The 18112-nt window shown below is 38.2% G+C and overlaps 1 protein-coding gene across 1 annotated transcript; it reads right to left on the minus strand.

Moving 5' to 3' along the window:
- Positions 1 to 928: 928 nt before the first annotated feature.
- erlin2 (ER lipid raft associated 2) lies at positions 929 to 16633 on the minus strand. Its single transcript, XM_054610531.1, has 12 exons — positions 16540 to 16633; positions 15207 to 15314; positions 13965 to 14046; positions 13167 to 13213; positions 12846 to 12907; positions 12611 to 12736; positions 11960 to 12033; positions 10672 to 10730; positions 7365 to 7456; positions 7073 to 7162; positions 3807 to 3886; positions 929 to 3701 (listed from the first exon to the last, which is right to left on the minus strand). Exons 2-12 carry the CDS (start codon positions 15311 to 15313, stop codon positions 3531 to 3533), a joined length of 990 nt encoding a protein of 329 aa, XP_054466506.1. The 5' UTR covers position 15314; positions 16540 to 16633; the 3' UTR covers positions 929 to 3530.
- Positions 16634 to 18112: the final 1479 nt, after the last annotated feature.

An 18112-nucleotide genomic window follows, 5' to 3' on the forward strand; every position in this document is an offset into this window, starting at 1 on the left:
AATATGAAAGGGGTTGCTCGTAGTCATGAACCTACAGACAAATATTATTTAAATCTGCAGCTCCTCTAAGCTTCATGGAGCTTTAAAGTGAGTTTCAGCTTATTGTTAAATTTGTGGGTCACTCTTATCTCTCTCATAGCGGTCAATGCTGTATTGTACTAATTCTTTTATTTCTTTTTGACATCCTGAAAGTTTCCTGGAATATCCCCATTTGACCATAATTACAGGTAACAGTTACCCAAACATCTATGGATAAAAGTCTTTAGGAAAGCATGCGGTTCAACATTTAAGAACACAGACTAGGGTAAAACTGGAACAAAAGTGGAAGTAATGGTGAGATGATGAAGTAATGGGGGTTTAAAAGGAACTTCCCAGTTTGCTCAAGAATAAGGGGTTCAGCAGCTGGTATGGAGAATGTCAGAGGTGACTCATAAAGAAAGAGTCAAGAAGATGAAATCGAAACATTTCAGGATTCATTTAAATTGTAGTTTCAGTCTCTTCCCCAGTATTCCATCATTATTTCTGAGTAACATGTGCAGTGCAAAGAGAATGTAAACCCATTGATCCAGGATTCCAAGAAAGCTGTACGGACCTGTAGAATAAAGCATTAGCTGAGTCTGTGCCCTCTGTGTCACCCCATCATGTTACGCCCTCATGATATCAAGGTGTCATTTTTTTTAAATGTATGTAATACGTGTGATTAAATTACTTCACAGTGTCGAGCTCCCCTTTACAATCTGTATAAAGGAATGAATTATATTTATGGCAAAAAATCTAATTTGTTAATTAATTTGTGATGGAAAATACAAACAGTAAAGAAGCTTTCATTCCTGTATAATCATTACTCAAAAGTACTTTTATATAACTTTTAAATAATCTGATATGCAACAGTTGTTAAGATACTAAATGTTTGTGTTTAAACCACTTTTATTAACTATAGACATCCTCTATACATCACATTGGACTATGCAATGTAAATAAAAACGTATTAATGCGATTGATTACTCAAATAACAACCCACAGTACTTTATTGTCAAATGACAAAATCTTCATTGCATATTCATATTGAAGTCAGTGCAAAAACATTTGCCTTTCAAGTCAGTGTAAGTCTCGATCAATCAGAGAAAGTTGTAATAAAATGACAACTGGAAGTCATTTTTAGGACAAACTGGACCAACTTTAAACAACAATAACGCATCATATAGTCACTGTTTGCACAAGAAAGGATGAATGAAAAGTTGTATTGGGTAACAGTGAGTTCAGGACAAGTCATTTATCTTCAGAAATATTTTCTCACTGCATCAGCACCTGCTCGTCAAATAAGAAAGAAAAACATGCCAAGTTCCAAGTCTGCACACCTCAACAGTCCCCTTACCCCACAGCCACATAATGAAATGAGTCAATTTTGGTGGAAAACACATCATTTAACTCATACTCATCTCTCTGTTGAAACAATCCCACAAAAAATGCATGGGAAACAACGTTAGCATTTAGACAAAGAATTTCTTTAGTCGTCTCAGACAGAGAACACAGGAGATCAAACGTTACGTCAAGTTTGGTTTGTGGTCCTGTTTAAGTCAGGATAAAAAATGCTTTGACAAAGGTGACATAAGGTTGGTAGTATTTCTATAGCGAGTCTCTCAGTGTCAATCTGCATATTTCAGTTCTTATGACTACTTAAATTTCCCCACTGCGGGACTAATAAAGGATTATCTCATCTCTTATCTTACTTACTCATTCAGGGCAATGGGTCATGCTGTCAAAGGCTCAAATTAAATTCACTACTGTACATATTCTGTTACCATCCATGAAGTGGTTATATTAAATCATCAAAAATAGCTGAAAATTGCTGTATACTGTATTAAAAAAGTTTTTGGTGTCATAACCCAACATAAACCTTTCAAAGTGGGCCCTGTTTGGAATAACACTCCTACTGCACTAAAGACATTAAGAGTCAAATGAACAGTTGCACAAATATAGCCTCTCAACTGAATGTACAGTGAAAAAAATAAATGCAACATACATGTACAGCACATGTGGTACAACTTCAACAACAGCTGCAGAAAATTCAATTACCATTCAACAGGTCTCCTGTGCTCATAAGATTTTTTTTTGATTTTTTTTTACAGAAACATAAAACAAACAAATTTATTAAATCCGACAGGCAGCAGTTACCACACAGTACATTCATCATCCCTGTGTTTTGTCTACAGTCGGGGCCGGTATTTTTCAAGCACTCAGAATAAGAAATCACAGTCTAACGTCCTCAGAGCGACACATATTTGGTCCTTATTTTTCAGCAGTATTTAAATACCTTTCTTGATCTCTTCAAGTCACTCCTTGATCTTTTAGCGGAGCTGCAGAAATGTCCCGCCCAAGACACATGGGATGCAACAGCTTCATTCACAAAACGTTGTTGCAATTGACCGTTTGCAAAATCCAGCCATAAAACAGCCATTGTCCTTTAGTAATGGCTTTGGGTTGCAGAAAGAGTGATGTGCTTGTTTTAAAAAGGTTGATAAAATTTTTGCATCCCCTTTTCAAAACCAAAAACACAAGAAATGGATTTATCTTTGTGTTTATCTGTATTAACTTAAGCTGCAATTGTTAGCATATCCAGCTAACTTGTTTACTACAGTAGTATAACTGGCGAGGCAAATAATTAGCATAGCACAGAACAACTACATTACTTTGTGAGGTTACAGGAAAAAAAAGAAGCCTGTTCCCGACAAACTTTATGTCTTCTAAATGAATCATAAACTGATAAGGGGGATTAGCCTCAGACTTTTAGCACGATATTTAGCCATTAAGTGAATATTTAAGACCCCTCCTACAATATTCTTGTTTTAACATGAGTAAGCTGGAAACATTTAAAAGTAAGATGGACTTCCCATCATTCAGAAAGTATTGATTTTCATTATGCCATTGTTATCATTGTTTAAAAAAGCAACAATTACTAGCGGACTGGGGTTAGCAAACGGCCGATTTAACAATTAATGTAACAATAACTTCATTGCACCTAAAAGCTTAATTATGACAAATATCACTGCTTCAAATGCTCAATGAGAACACAGGCTTACATAGTATTCACACATAAGTAGTAATAGATTTGTGATACTTGATGTTGTGGCCAAATGGACTGGGCACACTTGAAACACGGAGATGATCAGGCTAAATGACAGTTTTAAAGAATTATATATAATTATACACCCACGGGTAATGCTATTGTATTTAGTGTTCTGTGTTGTCTAGTTGTCTGTCTAGACAGACTAACTCTATATCAGAACAGAGTAGACGCATAGGGAGCCTCTGAAATTAACTAACTCGAGTCGTCTGGTCTGAGGTTGGAAAATAATACATCCTAGTCATACTTACAGTGGAATTTCTACCAGTTATTCTGAGGTGCTTGAGAAATACAGACCCCTCAGCGGAGCTTCTCCGAGTCAGAGGGAGAAGTTGCCAGCCAGCCTGTGGGCCGGGGGCCTGTCCTCCAGCAGGCAGTCCTTCCATTCAGTCTGGGTGGTCCCTTACTAATCCAGGTCCAGGACCTGCTCAGCAACGATGTCCATGGCCGCAGAGGCCTTGATCGAAGAGCCAGAGTCAATAAACATCTGGGGTATCTCATTCCCAAAGTAGATCTTGCTGTTGGCTGCGATGGCCTTGTACTTCATTAGCTGCAGGTACTCTGGTGTTAACTTCAGCTGCAAGAGGGACAAAAGCATTAAAAATACAAACGAGCAGTCTGGACTTTCCAGTCTGTATTTGTCCTGGTTTAAGCAGGAACTGTGTGTGTGTCATCTCTTTACCTTATTGGCCTCGGCAGTTCTCTGTGATGTATAAAACTCTGCATCTGCCTGGGCTTTCTGTCGAGCCAGGAAACCGCTGTCTGTGAATCAGAAACAGCCAGAGTAAACAAGTCAGCCAGTCGGTTTGATAACAAGTCAAAGCTGCTTTACTGCTCAGAAAGTAGGAAGCTGGCGTAAATACTGTGATCCACAAACATGAGTATGTATAAACCACTGGTTCCATGACTGAAAAACAAGCACACCAGTACTCAAAACAAACATGTTCAGAAATAAGCAGTTCTGATTGCACACGGCACAGCTGCTGAGACCAAATAGTGATCTACTCATTATCATTCTAAAGCACTTCTTCAGATCTCCGCTTTGTTATAGCTTCTTTCGAACAAGGAATCAAACATTTAGACTTTCCCAGGAAAAGCACACATAATCAGTTATAAAAGCCGTTTCAGAATGCTGTGACCTCAACAGACACAACTAGAGGGCTGCAGAATTAGCACACCATGCTGCAATAATTCATGTTATTACATGTTTAGTCAGAGCCTGTGTAGGATATAAACAGTGGTGGGAAGAGATTACACACATCTACTCACACAAGTACTTTTTGTAAGTACCGCAGAATATTGAGGTACTGTTTTCCAATTTATGACGCTTAACACTTATACAAAAATAAGTCATCCTTGCAGCGCTCTAATCATACTAGTTACTTTTCAAATTAAGATTTTACATAAAAGTTTATACAACACAATGTATTGTTAACATTAAACCATTGGTTCCAAACCTTGTTGGTTTGTGACCCCGAAAATAAAAAAAACAGTGTCTTGTTGGGGCACTGACTGACTTCAAATTAACCCCTATACAGTGGGTACGGAAAGTATTCAGACCCCTTTAAATTTTTCACTCTTTGTTTCATTGCAGCCATTTGCTAAAATCGAAAAAGTTCATTTTTTTTCGCATTAATGTACACTCAGCAACCCATCTTGACAGAAAAAAACAGAAATGTAGAAATTTTTGCAAATTTATTAAAAAAGAAAAACTGAAATATCACATGGTCATAAGTATTCAGACCCTTTCGTGGGAGAAGAGCCTTGGTGAGAGAGGTAAAGAAGAACCCAAAGATCACTGTGGCTGAGCTCCAGAGATGCAGTAGGGAGATGGGAGAAAGTTCCACAAAGTCAACTATCACTGCAGCCCTCCACCAGTCGGGGCTTTATGGCAGAGTGGCCCGACGGAAGCCTCTCCTCAGTGCAAGACATATGAAAGCCCGCATAGAGTTTGCCAAAAAACACATGGAGGACTCCCAAACTATGAGAAATAAGATTCTCTGGTCTGATGAGACCAAGATTGAACTTTTTGGCATTAATTCTAAGCGGTATGTGTGGAGAAAACCAGGCACTGCTCATCACCTGCCCAATACAATCCCAACAGTGAAACATGGTGGTGGCAGCATCATGCTATGGGGGTGTTTTTCAGCTGCAGGGACAGGACGACTGGTTGCAATTGAAGGAAAGATGAATGCGCCAAGTACAGAGATATCCTGGAAGAAAACCTCCTCCAGAGTGCTCAGGACCTCAGACTGGGCCGAAGGTTCACCTTCCAACAAGACAATGACCCGAAGCACACAGCTAAAATAACAAAGGAGTGGCTTCGGAACAAGTCTGTGACCATTCTTGACTGGCCCAGCCAGAGCCCTGACCTAAACCCAATTGAGCATCTCTGGAGAGACCTGAAAATGGCTGTCCACCAACGTTCACCATCCAACCTGACAGAACTGGAGAGGATCTGCAAGGAAGAATGGCAGAGGATCCCCAAATCCAGGTGTGAGAAACTTGTTGCATCATTCCCAAGAAGACTCATGGCTGTACTAGCTCAAAAGGGTGCTTCTACTCAATACTGAGCAAAGGGTCTGAATACTTATGACCATGTGATATTTCAGTTTTTCTTTTTTAATAAATTTGCAAAAATTTCTACATTTCTGTTTTTTTCTGTCAAGATGGGTTGCTGAGTGTACATTAATGCGGAAAAAAATGAACTTTTTCGATTTTAGCAAATGGCTGCAATGAAACAAAGAGTGAAAAATTTAAAGGGGTCTGAATACTTTCTGTACCCACTGTATCAAGTTATGTTTACATTATTCTGTACACCCTCTCTCCTTAGTTGCCATCAGTTTTAAGAAACTAATAATGTGATGTATAATAATATTTAAATTAAAGGGGGCATTTTCATTTGATAAAAGAAAAAGTAAAGGAGTATTTTAAGAAAATATTCTTAAAGATTTTCATTTTAATTAATATATGTTAAGTCACTATCTATCGCCACAGAGGTAACACAATAAGATAAGATAAGATAATCCTTTATTAGTCCCGCAGCGGGGAAATTTGCAATAGTGTGACACGGCACATGGCCAAATAGTTGACTCACACTCAAACCACTTTGTAAACTACTGGATACTTTTATGTATTCGACAGATCTGTCATACTGAGTTTCTCCACAAAGAATCACACAAAAGCACCACCTTAAATATTGTGTTTCCCAGAGATCGGCTGATACGTTTCTAGGAAATGAGTAATTCGGCCTTGATAAAAGCATAAAAAAAAACAAATCAAGAGGGGTCAACCCTAGTATTAAGTCAATGCTAATGAAAACCAAACATTTCCTACTGCTGTGGCTTCACATTAAAAACATTTAACAGGCCAAACATGGATTTACTTTTACAAGATAAGATAATACTTTATAAGTCCCACAGTCACAGGAAGTGCAATGTGTTTGTCAGTGAGCATGACACTGCCAACTATCGTTTATCAAAAATTCGTCTACAAAACAAACAACTGTAATTTTAGTCCTAATTATAGAGTGGATCAGTTTGGAATATTAGAGGGAGTATAGGAACAAGCAGGAGCAGCCACAGTGAGCTACAGATGAAGAGCTGCAGGCAACAAGCTGCACACCTTCAACTTCTCAGCAAGGTAACAAATGACTTTGGCTGTGTGCAGACTCCTGCCGTGTGCAGCATGGAAATCAGAACAGATGGAAAAAGGCCAATTATTGCCTGTTTGTTTTGCCGCTCCCAGCATTCTGCGACCTGTAGTATTAAACCTAATGTTCTGTTACCACCAGAAAATACGGTGTCGCATAATCAACCAGAACTACAATCTTAATGTAAAATTTGAATTCAGCACTTTCTCTTGTTATGAGAGTATTTTGACATTGTTGTACTGGTACTTGTACATCAGCAAAGGATTTGAGTATTTCTTCCATAGCTGGATACAAACCTTCGATTTCAGAGATCCTTTTTTCTGTTTCCTTCTCCATGACTTTCTGTCCAAACTTGATCTCTGACACCTGTGCCACTTTCTCAGCCTCTATAAAAAATAAATAAGAGGCTTATTTCAATTGTTAACCCGTGTGTTTTAAATGAACTTGTGTTTTAAATGAACTTGTGTTTTAAATTAACTCGTGTTTTAAATGAACTTGTGTTTTAAATTAACTTGTGTGTTTTAAATTAACTTGTGTGTTTGAAATTAACTTCTTCCTGATTGCTTTTTTTCCCCCTTTCCTTCTCACCTATCACAGCTTTGATCCTTTCTGTTTCTGCCTCCTTCTCCACAACCTTCTGTGTCTGTTGGGAGATCAGCAGTTTTGTCTTCTCGCTCTCCCTGCAAACAACAGAAACAGATCCTTTCACATTAAACTGTGTGGGCGTGTACAGAGCAGGCTTGATTGACATATGATATATTAATACTGTTTAGTTGGGGCATCTAACACCTTTAATTATTCTGAGTGTGGTAACATCATGTCCAGAATAATTCCTTCCAACAACATATGCCAAGGTTGTGTCACATCAGAACAAACGTGTGGGTGTTGAGGTTGTAACGGTCTCACAGTATTCTTCTGTATTAAACATTAAGGGTTATCATACAATGTGCATTTGCTTTGTTAATTATCATAGGGCATTATTTCTAAAGCCCGAAGTTCATGTTAGTTCTCATTTTGTAGTTAATTTAATATACTATAGTGCTGCTAGCTGGTTAACCAAAATGTTTCAGTTGTATAACATATTATAGTTAAATGTTACTTTTTAATAAGGTTTATGATTCTGGTTATTACTACAATTCTGTCATCATTCCTTTAAGGTTCATCTTAACTAATAATAAAAATACCTAGAAAGGTACACTCGGTAGAGTGCAGATCTCCACCAGGAAGTTATCCAAGCACACCTTCCAAAAACGATAAAAGTGAGCCACAGGGCAGCGTCTGAGAGTGACGTAGCAGTGTGTACTGCAGTTCTGTTAGCCAAACACACAGCAAACTAATCTAATCTAATCTTGCGTTCTGCAGCAGAATGATCTTCCTGGTGGAGATAATACTACTACTACTTCTACTACCACTAATGATAATAACACTGTTAAACTGTGATATAACCATGGAAATCACATACTTTTACAACCCTAGTGGGAGTGCATTTCCCATGCATCTTTAAAGGATTGATAAGTATTTTAATTGGATTGTGAGGGTCTTTAATTAAAATTCCTGTACCACCTACGGTAATCAGGGCATCAATGGCATTTTTGTAACCCAAACGTTGTGCTCATGCCATGTTGGCTGGAAGGGTAGCAATGGAAATTCTCCTGGTTATGACTTGCGAGCATTTGCGTCATCCTCATTTTTACATTACAATAAAAAAAAAAAGGAAACTAAGCAGTTTTGCAGATTTACTGGTAGTGGTCAGAAAGTTGCCCAAAAAGTTGATGAACATCCGGACTGGGCATAAAATGTCAAGTCTCCCAGACTCGAACTGAGACTTGGCAACATTACTGAACAGACTGTCTCACCGGCTGTTAAAACAGAGTTAAACATCCTGAACAACTTATTAGAAAGTGAAAACAAAAGTAAGTCAAATTGTCCAACACCTAAAATTACATTTGACAATAACTACAGTAATAACAGTAGAGGCATAGCTGTAGCTTTGGGAAAAATAATGTTTTGCAGGTTAAAATGGATCAAAATAAGGACTTCAAAGTGAAAAACATCTACAAAAATAAGAGTATTTGCACTTGAGAAACAGTTTTGTCAATCAGTTTCTGCCATTATTGCAAAACAATAAAATAAACTACAGAAAATTACATTTTAACTAAAAGTGTTCAGTAAGGTGCTTGTGTAACAGTGTGCAAATGTGTGGGTGTTGTTTTCATGTGGACACTATCAGAGATTTGGCTACTGCTAACAGTCCTGCTCTTGTTCTGATGGATTTTGGGAAGTTTACCAAAACTCATTATCTGAAATTGTCAAAAGTTTGCAAAACACATGGGCTCATTCCTCATTCCCTTAACTCTTGTATCGTTAAAAGTGAAACATGCACTTATTGACGATAAGGTTGCAAGCTTACATTAGAAAGAAAAAAACCTTATGACCTTACATTAATCAGAATGTATCATATCTTCTATCAAATACTGAGATTTGTTTTTGAGACTAGCTTGAGCCTCAGACTCTTAGCATTATATCCTGTATGTAGCCATCAAGTGCATATCTAGACCATATCAGTCTGCAGGATCTCTAGTTGCTGACTAAATATAAGAAGTCTCCTTTTGTCCATCTCAGTCTGAAATCAAGTGGCCATGATTAAGAAAATTACTGAGAATTTCAGGAAGAATAGTTGGGCTAACAATGGGTGACGGGGCTTAATGAACGGTCAAGTTTTCCTTGGAAAAGCACAGAGAGTAAGCTGCGATAAAGAACTGAAAGACACTATTGGGAAGCGAGGTCCTTATCCATTTTACAATGGTACTTTAAAAATTGGACAAATCCAACTGAACCATCAAACAAAACACATCTGGAAGTAACTAAGTGGAGCAGTTCAGGCGTTCTCAAACATTTTTGGGCCAGGGACCTCTTACAGGAGAGAACATTTTCCAAGGACCCCCTTGTAATAGTAACACTGATCAAACATATACCATTTGTACTGTACGCCATTGGAACTATTTGCATTCTAAAACTTTACCACAACAACCAACAACCTAAATACTTCAGCCCTGTTTCAAACTGCTAAACAGATATTTAGATTTTTTAATACCACATATTAATTCATTTGATTAAAATTGCATTTAAACTCAACTTGACAACATTGACACTTTTCAGGTAATTGCTATTAAAAGATTTCACAAAATCAACAATAGCCTGAATGGCATAATAAAACCAGTCACTTAAACTCACCAGTCGAAAGCCTTTCGTTAAGTGCTTCAACTTAAAAATAATGAATCCATTGCTCTGTTTCACATCTTATCAGTGTTTCTATTGGCCCAGAGCTAACGTGGGAGTAATGGACACGATACTCTTGTTTTATTGGAGCAAATGGTCCCCATCTGTAGATATGCACTGTATAATGGCATATGGCATAATTCTAAAATTCATAGCAGATTATTGTCACGGACCCCCTGACAGTGTCACGACCCCACTTCAAGAAACCCGACTGACACGTGTGTTGCATTAATCAGGCTTTGTGTGGGTTTTGCACCAGAAGTCAGACACGGTGCTTGACTTTAAATTAAACAACATCAAAATGCTGTCCTTTATCTGACAATGTATGCATCTGACTTGAAGACTTCCACTTTCCACCTCGCAGTGCTTACATAAACCTTACGACAATTTACTGTAAATCCTCAATTTCCTCACTTCCCCTCTCCTCACTGTGACAAAGCAAATGCTGCTGATCATGAGGCCAAAGTCAGATGCTCACGGAATGACAGAAAGTCTAAATTGGCTGTAGGAGTTGGATGAACATCAAACCCATCCACTTGGGAGGGAAAATAAGTACACATGAATCAGGGATCATGGAAACATTCCTTGTTTGGTATAGAAAAAAAAGAAAACTTACATGAGCTCGTAGTTCCTGCGAATGCTCTCAGGGATATTGGGTTTTGTGACACGGACTGCCTGTGGATCAGTGAGACAAACATACAAAGAAAGAGTCAACTCAGAAGAAAGCAGATAAATAGAGTGGGAGCTTTTAAAGAAACATGACTTTAAAAATAGGTTTTGACCACCAGGGGAGTCATCTAAAAAAAAAAAAAAAAAAAAAAAAAAAAAAAAAAAAAGTTTTTGAGGAGCCCTAAAACAAAAGTAGTCCTGTTTTAAGCTTCTCTGAACTGTACGATTTTTGGTTTTCCCAGAAGGAGCAGTAATTGTTATTTCAACTGTTTCTAGAGTTTACAGGAAACATTAGGCCAGAGTATTAAAGCCCAGTGGAGCAATGTGTGTGTATATCTGTGGGTTTTGAGGGAAGGGGGATCTTGTATTGTTATAATAAACTGTCCAGGAGAGCGGCTTTATTAAAGGCTTTGAAAGTCAATGTAAGGCTGTAAACTATAAAGACACTTTTATTATCAAGAACCCTGTATACGGTGTTTCTTTAGGTTGACATTCCTAGCTTTAACTTCAATCCCCTGGTTCTGTACTGCAGTTCAGAGTTTAGATGCCTTAATGTTTTTTTAAGAATCCTTCTAAAGAGAGACAACAAGGTGACAAACGTAAAAACGTCTCCTTATTAATAAAGTAAAAAGCAAGCGATACTTTGTAAAACCAGATTATAATATACAATTATTTTCATGGTTAGATGACATCAATTCATGGTGCTCGTGTATTTTCTTGCCCTAACCCTTGCAGCAAAATACACCTCAACAATGCCAAGAGAACGTGAATATACCTGCTGCTTTCAATCAGAGATGTGATTATTATGAGAATACATATGAGAAGTTTCTGTAGCTACAGAACACAATGATTACAGCGATGCCATTACTTTAATACATTAGTTGTGCCCTGTGTGCATTCTGGTCCACTAAATCTGCTGTGTGTTCAGAAATGCGTATCTCTGCCTCTCCTAATAAGTAACGAGACCACATCTGACGCTAAGTAAGCCAATCAAAACAGCAGATTAGATGAGATGCGGTCACAAAGTCCAGAAGCAAATATTGTTAAAAATTGTGGTACAATTCCCCAACATCTCTATATGTGAGGTCACACCGATCAATTTAGCAAAGGAATAATAATCAAATGTCAAAAATGGTGTGGTTTTGGCCCAAATGGACCCGAGAGAATCATGAATTCAGCCGCTGGACTTGACTAAATTTGTCTCGACTGCAGTCTTCCTGGTGGTTTCACTGTACCTGTATGATGAGTCCCGGTGCCATGGATGTTAGGTCCTCTTGTAGCGTCAACTTCAGGTTTTCATCGATTTGGTCTGTACGAGATAGACACAAGGCAGGTGGGTGAGCACATTATCAATATGCACTACTCCAACTATGGACATATCAGTACTGGGATCAATATCAAAATGTCCTTCTTTGGGAAGTGGTCTGCTTTTATCCAAACGTACGGAAATAAAAACGTAAGAGCATTCCCCATTAGGATGTCAATAAGCAGAGATTGATAACAAAAAATCTTTAAAATGACAGATACACCATCAGTATTTGAATATGGATCACTTCATTGTATTGCAACAAAGCTAGAGGGAACTTTTAATTAGCTGCTTACTGGAGAGAAACTTGTTTAACCCCTGATAATAACCGCCTCATCATTACACCATGGTTATGTTTACCTTCTGTGGATTATGGTTAGGCAGACAGATTCTAACAATCACAAGTGTGGGCTCACTTTAGCAAAGTGCATATGCATATCAGTGGTTGTAAATGCGGCTGGCCACCTGATGAGACAGCCCATGAACATTTATGAGGGTGCAGCTGTAAGGCTGACAACAAGATGTTTATGTAGATGAAAAAAGTTGCTGTTAATTAGTAGCAGCAGTCTGCAGCGCTTACCAAACAAGCCGATGTAGACCTCCTGCAGAGAGTGAACACTGCAGAACTGGTTGAGCTCATGGTGAACTTTGTTAAATATCAAAGCTTTGTCGTAGTCTGCCGTGAAGTTCCTCACTATGTCGTACACTGCAGAGAGGGATACACAAGTGCTCAGTCAGTTCAGAAATAAAAGAACAGAACAAACACACAGTATTTGGCTCTGATGGAGTTTAGGATGAATTCATTGTGAGTTTACCTGCTGATGGGACGAGGTAGTTCACCACTTCTATGCGGTCAAAGTAAATCATCACTCCTCCACTGAAAGAAAACAAACACATAACTATTTGACCGGCACTTTCATAAAAATAAAAAGCCCCAGTTCAACATAAGATAACAGGGTTTGTGGTTTCAGTGTGGGGAATGCCAGTAGTTCAGATGACGACTGTCTGACTCCAGCAGTGCTGGTGTAATAACCCACTCAGTGTCGGAGTGTGTAGGTTACAGGATGAATGCTCACTGAGATAAGTATCGAGACCACATCTGATACCACTTAAGCCAATCAAAAGAGTGGACCTACCCTGTGCCACATGGTACATTCTTCACCTCATCCGTCTGCAACGTCGTCTGCGAGACAAAAAAAAAAACATTCATGCTTTAATGAAGTTTTCCAGACACAAAAAACATGCTCCTGAAATCATAATAAAACTACCAATCAGAGGTGGGACTGTAAAATCCATCAACAGTATGTAATGAGACGATACGATGTTTTAAATTGAAGAAACCTGGATCTCGGTTGTACAAACAGGAGAAACACAGTTACAGTAAGTCCTGGTCAGTATCACGGAATACAATGCAACGCCACAACGAGCTGAATCAACGTTGTCATTACACAATCTGCAACACTAGCTCAACATTGTAAGCTTCACAACGGTAGTTTGTATTACAGTGATGTTGCACAATCACAGGTTCTTCTTTAAGAGGAGACATTACAGGTGAATAGAACATTTAATTAATAGATACCGCCATTAAACTTCCACAGCTGATCACTTACATTAAGACAACTATTTTTTATATTGCAAGTTTACTAAAAATGTATGTTTTGATAGGCAAATTAGGCATTATCTTATAAAATATATGCTCATTTGCATACATTTCCAGAACAGAAATTCTTGAAAAGGCATTCTTGATAAAGAATTCTGAAATATCACTCTTATTATTTCTGTACAGACGATAATGGATGGCAGTCTGTTAAAGTGATTGTTTTTTGGGAGCTTTCACTGATCTGAGCCAAGGATCTAAGGACACGGGTTGTCAAATGCTGTACAGATAATAAGGATTTAGTTATAAATTAAAAACCTGACTTCACTTGACTCACCTGAACAGGCTTGTAGGTGGTGATGAATGGAAGCATAAGATGGAAACCAGGACTGCTGGTGGTGGTCAGGAGAGCCCCTCCCCTGTTTAACAAACACACACAGTTAATCTTCTTCCCTTTGAATGAAACTTTCTCCTGGGGAACCTTGGCTTGTAATGAATATAACAATTCTAAGATGATTTAGGGGACAAACAGGAGCGGTAACGGTAGATTAGTCAAAGTTAGCAGTTGGGACTCAGGTGCATTCATCTTCCTTTATGCTGATGCTGACGACAAGTACAGATTGTCCTTCCTTACTGTCACATACAACTCATGTATCAGGGTTTGGATCTACAAATTCTCCCAGAGGAATTTCTTCAGTGGTGAAAGAAGTATTCAGATTCTTTATTTAAGTAAAAGCACTGTGAAAATACTCCACTACAAGAAAAGTCCTGCATTCAAATAGTTAGGTAAAAGTATATATATCAGCTGTAGATGTTTAAGGATGTGCTCATTTTAATTCCTTTATATACTGTTGAGTAGTTTTATCTACAGCAATGCATTATATTCTATAAGATATTTTCATTTGCTTTCAGATTTGTTGCGATGCACTGTGCAGCTGATCCAAAAGGCTTTTTTAAAACAGCTTTATTAGCTTCAGAGGATTTTCTCAACAAATAAAGAAATAATTTCATCCTTCAGTTTATCAAAAGCATAAAAAATGACATCTGAAAAAAGAATCCCTTGACAGGAAGGTAATGAAAAAATCCTAATGTAACTAAAGCTGTCAGATAGATGTAGTATATTTCCCTAAGATGTTAAGTAAAGGTACCTTGAAATTGTAAAAGTACAGTACTTGAGTGTGTATGTTCCTAGATACTTTCCACCACTGAACTTCTTATTGTGATAAATGAAACAATCTGTACTCTTGGATGTCACCATCATGACTCATACCAGACCACAGTCTGAGTGGCAACTCATTTGTGAGTGTATCTAGTTCATGAAAACAGCAGTATTTACTGCATGCCTGTGCAAGTATTACAACTTTAAGTACCCTGCACCTACCCAGGCACAGAACCACAGCTGGCTTTTTTTTTGCAATCCTAATGCCCAGGTATTTATGGTAGTCCCTGTTAACAGTTGCTTATAGCAAACTTTAAAGCAGATGCTCTTTTTTTATAGTATCCGTTTTACAGCAGTGCAGTTTAACACCATTGTCTAAGGCACAAAATTAAAAAACAAAAATGTGTGCAGCAGTCTCACCTGTAGTAAACACCAGTGTGTCCCTCATCGATCTTGTGCACAGACGCTAAGAGAGCGGCTCCTCCGAGAGCAGCAATTATTGAGATTATGGCACCCCACTGTGCCATCCTGGCAGGCAGAAAAGGAAGACAGCATGTGAAAATATGCACATGTGAGTAGAGTTTCTGTTTTGATGTGTACACAATGTCCTGCCTTAATTCCAATCAAATGCTCCAACTACAAGTACTAATAAAGTATCCACCCAGTGAGCAGCTTGTGTCGTACGGTTGCGACACACTGGCGTTAGCTTCTTGCTCACTGGGTTATCTCTTCTCAGCTCAGGCTTAGCCAGGCATCAGCTGGTACTCCGTGACCTTGTCACTCTTAAAGAGGATTGAGGCTAAAGTGCGAAAACATTGTAACCTCTCGTCATACATGAAATAAACCTGCCAGCATCATTTACAACAATGTCTACATTCACATATATGTGATAACGTTTATTCCGGCAAGTTTAAGGTAAAAGAGTTGGATGAGGTGATGTTTTAGATAAGGATCAAATATGGTGACCCTGCTGACACAAAACTGGACTTGTTTCGGGGATCAGTGTTTATGTCAGATCCAATTAATCATACATTTTATTCTGTTTAATGTTATTTTGAACGTGTTCTCAAGGTGTTATTTGTTAGAAATTGGTCTGCAGCTATTTGTTTTAATGATGGTGGAATTGTTCTTGGGAAGAGAATAAACAAAGATACAATTAAGTGAACTTATAATCAACTTATTTGCAACAAGAAATGTCCCTTCACAGATTCTCGTTGGATGCTGTGAACAATGTGAAGGTGTCATGTGTTTGTATCCTGCATGGACAGAAGGAAGGAAGTGAACGTCCAGACATCTGGTATCGATGTGTTGAGTTATATATACACATATAAATACTGCAGGAATACTACTGCCAAACTCTGAATGTAAATAATCCACCAAAACACATCCTGTCTGTGTTTAATCTTACATTTTTCTTTCAAAGCTGTAGAAAGAAAACTTTATCAAAATGGACAAAATCTAAGGAAACACACGTGTGCCGAATGATCAGGACGGCTTTAAAGAATAGCATGCAGTCTTTAAGTCAACACATTATCATAGGAATACATGATTTATTAGAAGGTCAACTTTAAATATCCAAACATTTGAGTGGAGTCTGGTTTCAATGGCGGAGCTACAGTTAGCTGTGATTGCGAAACGAAAGCCACTACGTCATTGCTGCCTCAAAAAGAGAAGCCTTTTCCGAAAGCAGACCTGTTAAACTACACTATCATAATAATCACAATCATAAATTATATGTTGTGTGGCTGCTTACCTGTAATTTGGCCCGAAAAGACAGTAGCAACAGATGTATGAAGCAGGCACCTCGGGCACCTGCAACTTTCTTCTTCTTCGGGTAGAGTTTGACTGTTTTGCGTCCGACTTGTCGCATCAGCGCCCCCTGGTGGCCGGTTAACAAACCGCGTTTTTGTGGTATGTACATTGATGGTGCTGGACTACGTTTAGGCCTGTTGGCTGTGTAAGTGTCCTGAGCAGCTGCCTGGCCTGCTTCAATAAAGAAGAGGGAAATATGATCAACCATGTTTATTTGAAATTAAATAAACTATTTACAGTACTTCCCAGCTGACAATGCTTGTATGTCGAGTGTGGGAAGAAACCAGAGCTCCAAGAAGAAACTTGCAGCAACGCGGGGCAAATGCAAACCCCACATACTGGAGGGCTTTTCATTGTGAATACTGTGCCAGCTGTGGGTGAAATAGAAAGATAAGATAAAGATAAAGAGGTTTTTATGGTCATTGTAGTGATACAACGAAATTCCGTTTGGTAGCCCTCAGCCAGCCAGCAGCAGTGAACAACAAACACAAACACAATAACAACAATATACAAGATAAAAATACACAAAATGAATGGACACTTTACTATGTACATAAAATGTGTGCAAACAGTGCAGTGTAAACATTTGTTTTGGCAGTGCAAACAGTATAAAGTGTATAAAAGGCTCATACAACAGTTATGGTTAAAACTAAGTCTAAAGAAATTAAGTACGGTTATGAATAACCCACAATCCGATTCAGATCTGCCCCAGGTCATATACAAAGCAGTTAGTTATAGGCCAGAAACCGACATGAGCCCTGTCCACAGATAACATTACAAGTGTGAAGTCTTCCATCCATTTTCTGTCATAACAGAAGCAACATGTATTGTTTTTCAAAGCATACTAAACAGGGTTGAGGATACTCACTCAATCTCTCTCTGGCATAAAATACCCAAATAATAATAACAAAATGTGACCCAATGGCAGCCCAGAAATATGACATATGTCTTCCTGTTTTTCTCTTTAACCAACGCTCTGTTCAGAGCACACTTGCAAATTGTTTTTTTTTTTGTTGTTTGTTATAAATGTTGACTATCAAGTTTCCTCTTGAGTTTATGAGCTGGAACCGACAAAAACTGAGTTTGTTGATAAGCCTGCATAGCGTTTGCATCGCATTGCATTTTCGCCTTGTAATGGAATTCCATAAACTCTTCATTGCTGAACATGAATCAGAACAACATACCACAGAGTCTTCGGTCCATTATAGTGGCATTAAAATGTCCATTGTGTGAATTGCGAGAAGCATCAAATTTGTTTTTATCAACAACTTCTGCTCAGGCTTTATTCATACAAAACTAGACGAGAGTTGTTCATTAGGTTATCTGTGAATAATGATAACACCTGCAAACTGCTTCTCTACCAGTTAAGTCTGATCAACTGTAAGATCTGACACTAAAAACTGTGAGCTACGGTGTTTTTTTTAAAATACTTCATTTAGTCGTTTTCCCTTGTTTATTTAATTGTGATAGTGGTCTATTTTTTGGTTCTATTGAAAAATACAATATGCATGTTC

This window comes from Anoplopoma fimbria, chromosome 13 (genome assembly GCF_027596085.1).
Source record: "Anoplopoma fimbria isolate UVic2021 breed Golden Eagle Sablefish chromosome 13, Afim_UVic_2022, whole genome shotgun sequence".
Taxonomy (NCBI): Eukaryota; Metazoa; Chordata; class Actinopteri; order Perciformes; family Anoplopomatidae; genus Anoplopoma; species Anoplopoma fimbria.